The sequence below is a fragment of the Argentina silus genome, assembly GCF_951799395.1.
Source record: "Argentina silus genome assembly, chromosome: X".
Taxonomy (NCBI): domain Eukaryota; kingdom Metazoa; phylum Chordata; class Actinopteri; order Argentiniformes; family Argentinidae; genus Argentina; species Argentina silus.
The window spans coordinates 17,662,410-17,674,101 of NC_139653.1; the positions used below are offsets into that span (position 1 = coordinate 17,662,410).

Below are 11,692 nucleotides of genomic sequence, written 5' to 3' on the forward strand. Positions count from 1 at the left end.
TAAAATAAATAAAGGCATAACATTTTTTTTATTTAGGATAAAACATACCTATATACAGTGCAAAGAAAAAGCATATGAACACCCCTGTGAAGTTTTCAAAAAAATGTTGCATTGGAGCCTGAAATTAAAAAGCATTTAATTTGGATCAATTCAGACATCAAAAATGTTGACAACAATAAAAAATTACAAATTAAGATGTGTTGTGTGACGAAGTATGTAACCCGAGTCAGGACTTGAAAGCTCCTTTGTGTGATCTACCAACATTGTACACCATACTAGGTAATATCCACCCATTCTTCTTGGTGAATTGCCCATGTTTTATCAAGTTGGTTGGGGATTGTTCATGGACAGTAATCTTCTAGTCTCCCCTCAGATTTTTAACTTGGTTTATGTTTTAACTATAAATTGGACACTCACGATTATTCACTGTCTTTGTGTTAAGCCATTCCAGTATAGCTTTGGGCTTGTGCTCAGTGGTTAGCAGGCTCACCCCTTAGACTTTGTCTCTGCTTTGCTTAATCCATTTTCCTCTTGATCTTGAACTCCTCAGTCCCTGCAGATAACATGCACCCCCACACCATGATACTGCTATCATCATTCTTGAAGCTATGGTTGATGCTGACTGTGATGCATGGTTAATGTTCTCCCATCTTAATATTTGAGGTCTGTGGCTCTTTCAAAGTCACCATTGGCCTCACGGCAGCACACATACAATGTTTCATTATTGTCCGGCTGTTCACTTTGGAGGAATGGGATGATCTAGTACACACTATGATTCAATCAACAACAAAGCAGCCACCCTGTCACTTTTTTTTGTGCTAAGGGATGGGGCTGGAGAAATGTAACCATTCTCAAATTCATAGACAGAGATATGGATGGACTGATGATCAAAGAGATAGTTTTAACCATGTTTGAAAGATATAGCCTACAGTGTTATTTTATAAAGAATAAAAGTAAAACAGCTTATATTCTGGGTTCCAATGGGGTAGGAAAGTTTCACCAAAGCAAAAATCTCTGGTTGAACTGTCAGTTTATGAGGCTTTTACTATATACACTTCAAGAATCGATGGCTATATGATTAATTTAAAAGTCCCAAAATTGATGTACCAATCCCAGATTGCCCCTTTGAAAGATGTATGTATTAATAATATGCATATTTTCATTATTAATTCATATTATTCAAGATTACAGTCTTTGGTTGTAATTTAATATCATTAAAATAAAACATTGAGTTTACTTTTTATGTAAAAACCGATCAAAGTTGCGATAATATTAGTCTCGCGTAGCCATATCTCCAAATCACGTTCTCGCCCCTTTTAGAACTGAAAGCCTGGCTGTGTTCCAAAACGCGTTCTTGCACTCCAGAGTGTATACCAAGTACGCCAAGAAAAAAAGTAGCCAAGAAACATTGCCGTTATGTTTTCAACAAGGAACAACAATGGGTTAATCGATATACACGCATAATACAAGTGGAATATAATATAATAAAAGTCTAGGATAGATGAATGATACAAGACATATACATGTTGCATTATGGGAGAGATGATTGACACGGCGGCCATTTTCGCGCTTTACGCTTCCTCCCATTGTGGTTACGAGGAAGAAAATACTGACACGGTCAGACAAGCAAAACATTTCTCACATCTTTTTCAAACGCTTTTCCCGTAAGTAAGTCCTAATAAATCGACTGTATATAATTTAGGTAAACTTCACATTTGAAAAGTTAGATATTTGCTAAATTCTGATATTATTTTGATGGAAATATGTAGTATTTTAAAGGGAGAGAAAAATAACAAACACGGCTGTCGAAACGACGGAGAATTGCAGCCTTGTCTGCACCTAGTACAGTCGGGGAAAATTCTGTTTCAAATTATGCGCGGGTTCACATCGGTTGTGCGCAAGCATTGGGGGGCGATCTTCGTTTCTATGCCTACTTATGAGTTATTTAAGATGTCTTCTTTACTTTCTTTCAGTTGTTTGATGAGATGGTCGATCCGTTTTTAGTGAAATTAGCAATGTAATAGTGCTAGACCTTGGCTCCTCTGCCTTGGGTATTTTTCCCGGTTGCGCATCAAGCAGCCGCCATCATCATAGTTGAGTGGGCGGGACTACCAACAATGACAAATACCTTCATATCCCGCCTCCTTTCGACAGACCGTATGCTGATTGGCTATACTCCAATGTTTAGACAATTTGATTGATTATTAGCCTCCCTTTGCCCTCTGTCCACATTGATTGGCTAGATTCGCGTGGGAGCTTTTCTTTCAGATATATACACTTTAAGTTTTGGCTTGTGCCAGGCCAGAGGTTTCAAAATATGTAGGCCTAAATACTGAATGTGCATTTTGAAATCAGCTGGTAGTGGGCAGACGAGGTTTTCTGAAGCTTGGGGCTCCATCCAAATTGTGCCGAAAAAAGATCCGAAGCCTCGGTGCCTTGAAAACTGTGCGAATAGTCCCATCTGCTGGTGTGCAGAAATTACAGCAACAATTTAAAAGAAAAGCTCACTGATAAATTCCTTGTTGCAATCATATATTTAATTAGATTTATGCACATTAAAGACAAAATAAAGCCTTGTATTGCACAGATTGTGATATTCATGCACTTATAGTGACTTGAATACTGGAATTTCAGCACTTGACATTTCCCCAAATTCTGTGTTTATCTAATGACATTAAAACAGTTTATTGGTAATTAAGGATAAGCAAGACAAAACAATAAATACAGCAATCATTTATTACACTGTTCTCAGTGAGTCATCCAAGCTAGGTGTTGCACATAGATTTGTTTTTCCAAGATTCCAAGCAGGCGGCAACAAAATCTTCTCTAGCGCTCGCCCTTCTGCCTGTTGAGCTATCAAACAATACTTTCAGTCATGAAAAGGTACCCGCTATTGTTTTCAGTGTCGTCCAGCAGAGGTCTGCTCTTCTCAGAGCAGCATTGAAACCAATTGAAACAGACAGAAGCCTCCCTGCCTCGGTCCCGCTCGGTTCAGTAATACACGTTTTGACACATCACATTGCCAAACGAGGCTGTCATTGTCACTTGGACATCATTATCACTTGGCCATAGCCATTTGATACAAGCTCCGGCACATTATCTTGGAGCAGTGTGGTTCTGAAAAATTACGCAAGCACCGAAGCCTCGGTGTCATCACTATCAGCTGGGCACTTCATCAACTAGACTATATCAACACTTTCCTTCGTCTTCTTTTTCCTCCAGTGTTAACTGCCTGGCCAATGCACAGAGATTGGCTTCGATTATGATAACAATATCTCAGTGTTTGATCCTCTACTTTTATTTCAGGTGATCTTTAAGAGCCATGGCCCGTACAAAGCAAACTGCCCGTAAATCCACTGGAGGCAAAGCCCCACGTAAGCAGTTGGCCACCAAAGCTGCCCGTAAGAGCGCCCCTTCAACTGGTGGAGTCAAGAAGCCCCATCGCTACAGGTGAAGGAATGGACTGACAAGCGCAGAGAGGCTCTTAGAACTGCAGCCAATGTTCAAATGTGCCAAAATGTAGTGTGCTTAAAATGTAGTATGCTTAAAATACTTAGGCTCTAAATACTATGGTAACAGTAGGCTCTAAATAGTATGGTTCATATGTAGTACATACTTCTAGTAAATAGTTTGCAGTTAATTCAGGCATTAGATTAGAACTAACACACATGGGGGGAGTCCCTCAGGCATTATCACCCTCATCACATGAAGTGGGATTTAGGCCTGAAGTGATTGGTCAGAATTTCATGTATATAGGTAAAGGAACAATAAAAATAAAATAATTCTAACTGTTTCACTCTAGGCCCGGTACTGTGGCTCTGCGTGAGATCCGTCGGTACCAGAAGTCCACTGAGCTGCTGATCCGCAAATTGCCCTTCCAGCGTCTAGTGAGAGAAATTGCCCAGGACTTCAAGACTGATCTGCGTTTCCAGAGTGCTGCTATTGGAGCCCTGCAGGTCTGTGCTTCAACCCCAACTGAGGAACACAACCATATGCTAAGAAGAGATATTTGAAAAATAATATTTAGAAGACTCATTCTGTTTGGGCCAGTAGATTTCTGAAAAAACTTACATTGATATTCAGGGATGTAAACTAGTCACCTTTCAGGGTTACATTATGCTACAATGTATCAGATAATAATGTTCCCAGAAAACGAGAGGGCAAAAACTGTTCCTGCATCGAGCAGTGAGAGAACTTGTACTAGTGGGAAATATACTCATTGGATTAAACGGCACGGCCCGCTACTCAAGGTCATAGAAGACAAGCAGGTGTGCATGTGCATCATTAAATTAGCTGATCTTCGCTAGTTTGTGAATGCTATTATAATCAAAGTTAACATTCTTGATTACATTTTGGTCGGGTTACAGTTGGAGAGTGACATCCAAAATTAAATGACTTAATTGAATATTCCATCACAAGCTTATTGTTAAAAATGTAAGCTTCTGAAAGTTGAATTTATCAAGTACAACCCAGTACAGGCTGGTATGGTTTACATGCAAATGTTTACAGCTGCTGCAGTAGCTACATTCAGTAGCAACATTATAACATGAAGCAGTAGCAGACGGAATACATTTCTATTTAAGGGGCATTGCATTCAATTCTGTAAAATAAACATACGATTAGGCAAAGGTTTATGGAAAAAGCTGTTTCAGGTATTTTGAGAAATGCTAAATGTTCCAGCTTCCCCCTTCTTCCTCTCATCTATCTATGTACCTTTCCATCTATCTAACTTTCTGTTATCTATCTAACCTTTTATCCAACCTTCTCTCATCTATCTATGTACCTTTCCATCTATCTAACTTTCTGTTATCTATCTAACCTTTTATCCAACCTTCTCTCATCTATCTATCTATCTATCTATAGATATAAATATCCAACAAACCAATCAATTAACTTTATCTGCTACTAAAATAACACTTTCTAACCCTAACCCTAACTTACCAGCAAATCTATCCAGCTATCTATCGTCCAAACCATCTTTAGACTACCAAAATAACACTTTGCAAGCCCACAAAGTTTCTTAACCTTTTTGGCCAATACACATGTGAACATGTATTCCAATATGCAGTACTGAAGAAATTAATTGATAATTAATCTCCTCCAGCCTCAGCTCTATGTCCTAGCCCAGCCCAAGCCCACCAAGCCAGCCCTCAATTGCCAATGTATGCCCTGAATTCTCTGGGTTTGACCCTGCCAGGGAAAGCACTTGACATCTATTAATCTCACCTGTGTTGGTGTGTGTCAACTGGTGAGGGACCGGGGAATGAATTTGCCCTTTGCAGTTGGGGCGGGTAAGATACATTATGCTAGATGTACAGTATATGATCTTTTTAGCATTTGATTAAAAACCTTGATTTTGACGACACTTAAATTGTTTTACCCACACTCATTAATGATGTACAGTGCCATGTGTAATGGGACAGTGAAGCATATATTTGGATTCGATTACTATGAGGTTAAAATAGAGAAAGTCAGCTTTTATTTGAGGGTATTTGTGTACATATTGGTTTCACCATTTAGAAATGACAACACTTTTTATACAACCCCCTATTTCAGGGCGCCAAAATTAAAAAAAAGTTGAGAATCTATACTTCACTACTAACATCATAGTATTTTTTTATTTAAAATCCAAATTTTTGGAATATAGAGCCAAAAAAAGAAATGAAAATGTAAAAATGCTCCTGTACCCCCCTACATATTTTTTTCCTGTGATTGTATCCTCTCATCTTTTTCACCCCTCATCAGTTTGCATCCCTGGATATTATATAGTTTAACATCAATTGTTGCACTGTACAGTAATCTGCTCTTCATTGTCATCTACAGGAGGCCAGCGAGGCATACCTGGTGGGTCTGTTTGAGGACACCAACCTGTGCGCCATCCATGCCAAGCGTGTCACCATCATGCCCAAAGACATCCAGCTGGCCCGTCGCATCCGTGGGGAGCGTGCTTAGAGGCATATCTATCTATACCTCTCCCTCTCCAAACCTCACCATAGTCTGTCTTCCCCTCTATTCTCCTCCCCTCTTTACTTATGTTGGTAGTAATTAGAGTCATAATGATTATGATGAGAATAAAGTATATAGTCGTGTTTTCTTAGTGCTCTCAGCAGCAGACTTCTAGGGTACTCTCTTTGTGCATGTACCTGCTTGATGCTGATCAGAATCCATGCACACACACACGCATACAAACACAAGACATGTGACAAGACATGTTTAGCTGTCCCTGTGGAGTAATTTCATGATGTCCCTGTCGAGAGATGAGTATAGAATGTCTGAGATGAGGGGGTAGACGGACAGACAGGTAGATGGGTTAGGTTGCTGCTGAGGAGTCAATTTGTCCTCGGCAGGGTGCTAGAACAACTGCCCTGTTTCCTCTCTTCTGCCCCACACTACCAGCCATCTAGAGGGAGAGTGGAATCTTTTAAGAGCAATGTACAAAGGAGAATCTGCCTGCTTAATTGTGTGTGAGGATGTTGATTTTGATCTGCACAGCAAATTGTATACAGTTCAAAACATCTCTGGAGCAATTTTATATCATTACAATGTACAATATTGATCATTACTATCATCGTGTCAGTATGTGTTCCCTTGTCAGATAGCGTTCCTCTTCTATTAATGGTTTTAAGAGGTATATAAGGTACAACTTAATTGACGATAGCTTACTTACATGTCACCATTGCATTCCAAGTGTTTTCATGCATTAAGAATATTTTAACATAAATTATTTAATTCAGAACATTAATTGATGTTATCCCAATTTGTCAATTTAACACCAAAATTAATCAAAATGTTTTACTTGAATGACATAAGATTACAGATGAAATCAATAATATTTCATCTGTAAGCACCAGCCACGTTTTAGAGATGAATAAATGAGAAATATGAATACATAATTATATTCATACAGATGTAAAGTGCATGGAAATATCAAAATTACTGTTATAATATATTACAAAAATGTGATGAACAAGAGTATATCATGATTGATAATCATTACTGAAGTAGTAATTAATCATTATTGCAAAAGTTGAGTAATTTAATATTAATGGTATAATCAATAACCATAATTAGTCATCATGAAACTGCTTTGAGGGACCAAGTGTTGTAAGTATCATTGCAATTTTACAATAATTTTTATTAGATTACTCTTAAAAACACACTTTCTGTCAGATCAGGAACACTACAGTAGCTGACACGGCACCGGTGCTTGGGCCAAAGACTCAGACTTTTGTGTTTCCATCTCCGAGAACGCCCCCCCCCCCAAAAAAAAAAAGCCAGGTCTTAACCTGACCTGGGACCTTGGGGAGATTTTTGGGACTTGAGCGGGGTTTGGGGGTAGGCATGCTTTGGTTTTACCATTTATATTCATGTATTGTGCACTATTAAGTTTGCACAGCTGCAGGTAAGCACCCGTTTCATTTCATGGGAAATGTGATTGGCCCATCTGGCTGGCTAATGGAACAATCTAAGCTAGTTTCTGTGTACATTTACAAAGCTAAACTAGAAAAAGAAGTTCCAGAAGAATCTTTGTTGGCTTGCAAAGACTTATTTTGGTAGTGGAAAACATTTAAATATGGTTTGGCAATAGATAGATAGATTTGTTAGGTAGTTTTTAAAAAAAAGTGAGTCTTATGGTAGTGGATACAATTTAAAGATGGTTTGGTTGGTTGGATGGATGGTTTGTTGGTTGGTTAGATGGATGGATGGATGAATGGTTGGATGGATGCATGAGAGAAGGGAGGTATAGATAGATAAATACAATTAAGATGTTAATTACTATGTATGCAGTAGTGACTGGTGATAGGAAGAAAGGATGATGGCTAGGTGGTTGAAAGAAAGTTAGATAGTAGGATGGACCGATGTATACAAGTTGGTCAAAGGGTAGGATAGCCATACAGAAGGTTAAGCCAGGGTTACATGAAGAAACGTGATGCAATAAAAGTTGCGTGTAATTTATTTGCGTCGGACCCGGTGCCACGAGGGGGCTTCAGAGGGCAATGCCTCCTCAGTTTGAACTGTCTGCCCCCTCAGTTTAATAACTTAGATCTATCTGAAATATCTTTTGTCAAGACATTTTATACGCTTCACAAAGGGTTAACTGTCTCAAGATCCCCTTGTTGCTCCTCTCGCCTCCAAAAACAACGTACATTTGAATGGTTTAGGCTGGACTCTAGAAATACGCTTATCTGAAAGCCAGGTGCCTGTTTGTCAGGTCATCCGCAACATAGTTGTGAGTGAATAAACCTACCTACCTAAAGAAATAGCCATTTAACTATAAACTATATTTGTGTAGCCTATATGTTTGAGTATAATAGTTTGAATTGTTTATTTGCAAAGCCGTTGAAATGCGCTCTCTGCTGGCAAGACTGCTTATGGCTGCAAATATATTGTATGTCGTTGTATGATCAATTATACAGCAGTTTTATGACTAAGCTCAAACAGTTTTTGTTGTTGTTGTTTGTTGTGTTCAAATAGTTGTTTCCCCCTTAGAAATGTCTTGTGCCCCCTTACTTTCTCCTGGCGTTTACTAAGTTTACTAAGCTATGGCGTGTGGCCTAGACACCACTTGCATGAAACATGCAATAACCAAAAGATCACACTAGGTGAGATAAGCACTACACAGCACACATGAATAGGGTTTGGGGACCAATCAAATTACCCGTAAATGCACTACAAAACTTAAGGAGCATTGCACACTGTTAAGGGCTCTGCCCTGGTGGTAACGCATTTCAACAATCCATTCCAATGTTAAGGCAACAACCCAGCACGCTGGCACTAGCCCGGCTGCAGCTACGCGGTTCTGTCTCCTCCCACAACCCCTGTTGTATTTTAAAAGGCTACACATTTAACAGCTGAAACCAGACACAAACTAAACAACATTGTACATACATCTTAAAGGTGAAAAACACTCCTACTTAACTGGCACATTCGGTGTGACCCTCCCCGGGGTCTGCGTTGGTACCACTGTCCCAACCCGGTGTCAGCGGAAATCTGACTCGGTGTGAATATGTACTCGGGTATTTTCGAGTCATTTCCGGCTTTTGTTATTGCGCAATAATCAGAAGTATGAATGAGTAATAAGTATGAGTGTATGTGTATTTAATGGATGTTTTCTGGTGCAATTAATTAGCTAATATACGTTTATGGATCGGATTTCCGCTCACACCATGACAGATCATCATATACACTTGTTGCTTCCCTTTCTCATGTAGTCCGCATAGCATGATAGAGATGTCCATGCTCTTTCATGTGTGACGTGCACAGTTCGATCACTGCTTGGAACATATTTTGGGGGGGAATTAAGTGATTTCATTTTAATGATGAGTTGAACAGCGCTTATGGCTGCATAATGTTTAATGGAATAAATACTGTAGTGACTTTCTACATTACATAAATCTAGCTCGATACAAATGCATATTAGCTAAATTACAGCTAATTTACGATCCATAAAGCTAGCTCGATACAAATACACATTAGCTAAATTACACATAATTTACGAACCATCTATTAAATACACATACTTCTGATACTCATACTACCTTACACCTAAATATCATCATATACACTTGTTGCCTCCCTTTCTCATAGATAAAGATGTCCCTGCTCTTTCACGTGTGAGGTGAAGGGTTCGATCCCTGCTTGGAGCATGGTTTTGGGGGGGATTTAAGCGATTTCATTTTTAAGATCGAGTTGAAGAGATGCTTATGGCTGTGAAAGAGCAGGGACATCTCTATCATGCTACGCGGACTATGTGAGAAATGGAGGCAACAAGTGTATATGATGATATATATTAGGTGTAATGTAGCTTATATGCATTTTTATCGAGCTATCTTTATGGATCGTAAATTCTGTGTAATTTAGGTAATATGCGTTTGTATCGAGCTAGCTTTATGTAATGTAGAGAAACACTACCGTATTCATCCAATCATTTTAATTATCGAGTTGAACAACGCTTAAGGCTGCCTAATGTTTAATTGGATACATACTGTAGTGATTCTCTACATTACATAAATCTAGCTTGATACAAACACATATTAACTAAATTACACCTAATTTACGAACCATCCATTAAATACACATACTCATACTTTTGATCAAAACCTGGAAATTACCTGGAAATAGACACTACCTGAGTAGATATTCACACAGAGTTGGATTTCCCATCATACCGGCTCGTTGTACAGTATGTGCCATGGGAGCCTGCATGGGACCATTTGGAGCAGTGGAACACTGTGCTCCAAACCATTTGCTGGGGAGCAGCACAGGTGCACTCCTATACCCCAATACTAACTAAGCTCTCCCTATCCTGGCACTCCCCTCTATCTGCCTTTGTCGTCAGCCTAAATACCCACAAATGTCCACCACCACCACCCCCCAGCTCCCCAGAGAGCCTAATCTCCCGGCTGTCTTTTTATTAGTCCCCGAGAGTCTCGGAAAGAGTACATCAGCTGCTGCAGGTGTGGACAATCCGTCTGTGATTGCATGACGCCAATTGCGGCATGTAGATTCATCACAATAAACTTGTTTGAGTAAAGGCCCTCCTTCAGCCTTCTCCAGCACTCCTGGTCTGGACACACCACTGACTCCAATGCAACCCTCCTCCTCTCTGAATGAGCCTCATAGGTCTCATGAAAGGACACATGCTGGTTGAATGCTTTACAGCTACAGTTGGAAGGGCCAGGCTGGGAGCTTGTGCATCTGGGGTGTCTGGACTGGTTGAGAAGAGCACCTGCACGTAAATTGATAAGTGGTGGCTGGTGCATGAAATCAGAAACACTCAGGGCCCAGGAACAAGCCACAGTAGTAAGAATGAATCAACACAGTTTCATACAACAAGAAGATGCAAACCGATAAAATGGCCTTGTATCTTGTTGACATGGGTTGCAGGTTGAGAAGCAACTGCATGGCTCCACAGCGCCTTGCTCTAAAATGTGCATGAACCTCGATCTCATGACTCTTGAAAGGCACTGATCAGCGCTGGTCGCCAACTGCTCAAAATGTATCCTCTCAAACATGGCCAAAATATTATGTTTATAAACATTGAGAATCTGTCGCCGATGTTGATACAGGATGTTCAATTACAAGTCATGTGACATTGATCTGTACAACAATTGCATAAAATAGGATTGATTTATATTTCATGCCATGAGTTGCAAGTTAATTTCAAGTGAATTGCAAGCAATTTTTCGGAGGGGCCGCCTGTAAGTGCAACTTTATTACAAGCAACTACAATTGCATCCAAGTCTCTTCTTAGACAGATAGAAGGTTGGAAAGATTGAAGGTTATATAAATAGAATGTTAGAAAGTAAGATAGATAGATAGATAGATAGATAGATAGATAGATAGATAGATAGATAGATAGATAGATAGATAGATAGCAGGGATGTGCATGGTCGGAAGGGGCAGGGCGATGCAGGTTTTTGCCCTCATTGGTTGGTTAAGAGGTAGTGGTAGAGTTGGTTGGTTAAGTAGTTGAGGATCGTTGAGAGCATGTAAGAAGGTTTTATTGGGGTAGAACTGGTTGCCAAGAGAGTGCATTGTTGTTTAATCGTTCTAAAAATGTATTCTGTAGGTCTCCTGTTGTTTTTTATTGAAGAGTTCTGAATGTTCCATGGCAGTTGCAGTAACAATGGGGTGACAATGGGGTGAACAAGCTGAATATTTTAAAAAGTATAAAGAGTTTCAAAAATTG

General features: G+C 39.5%; 1 protein-coding gene across 2 annotated transcripts; it reads left to right on the forward strand.

The window, feature by feature from the left end:
- Positions 1-1,566: 1,566 nt before the first annotated feature.
- On the forward strand, positions 1,567-6,562 carry LOC310823299 (histone H3.3A). Of its 2 annotated transcripts, none has more exons than XM_083696131.1 (4): positions 1,567-1,664; positions 3,307-3,450; positions 3,803-3,956; positions 5,824-6,562. In XM_083696131.1, the coding sequence occupies exons 2-4, from the start codon at positions 3,323-3,325 to the stop codon at positions 5,950-5,952; spliced, it is 411 nt and encodes a 136-aa protein (XP_083552257.1). In that variant the 5' UTR covers positions 1,567-1,664; positions 3,307-3,322; the 3' UTR covers positions 5,953-6,562. The 2 variants fall into 2 exon arrangements, with proteins under 2 accessions (XP_083552257.1, XP_083552258.1); XM_083696132.1 differs by having other exon boundaries at positions 1,585-1,668.
- Positions 6,563-11,692: the final 5,130 nt, after the last annotated feature.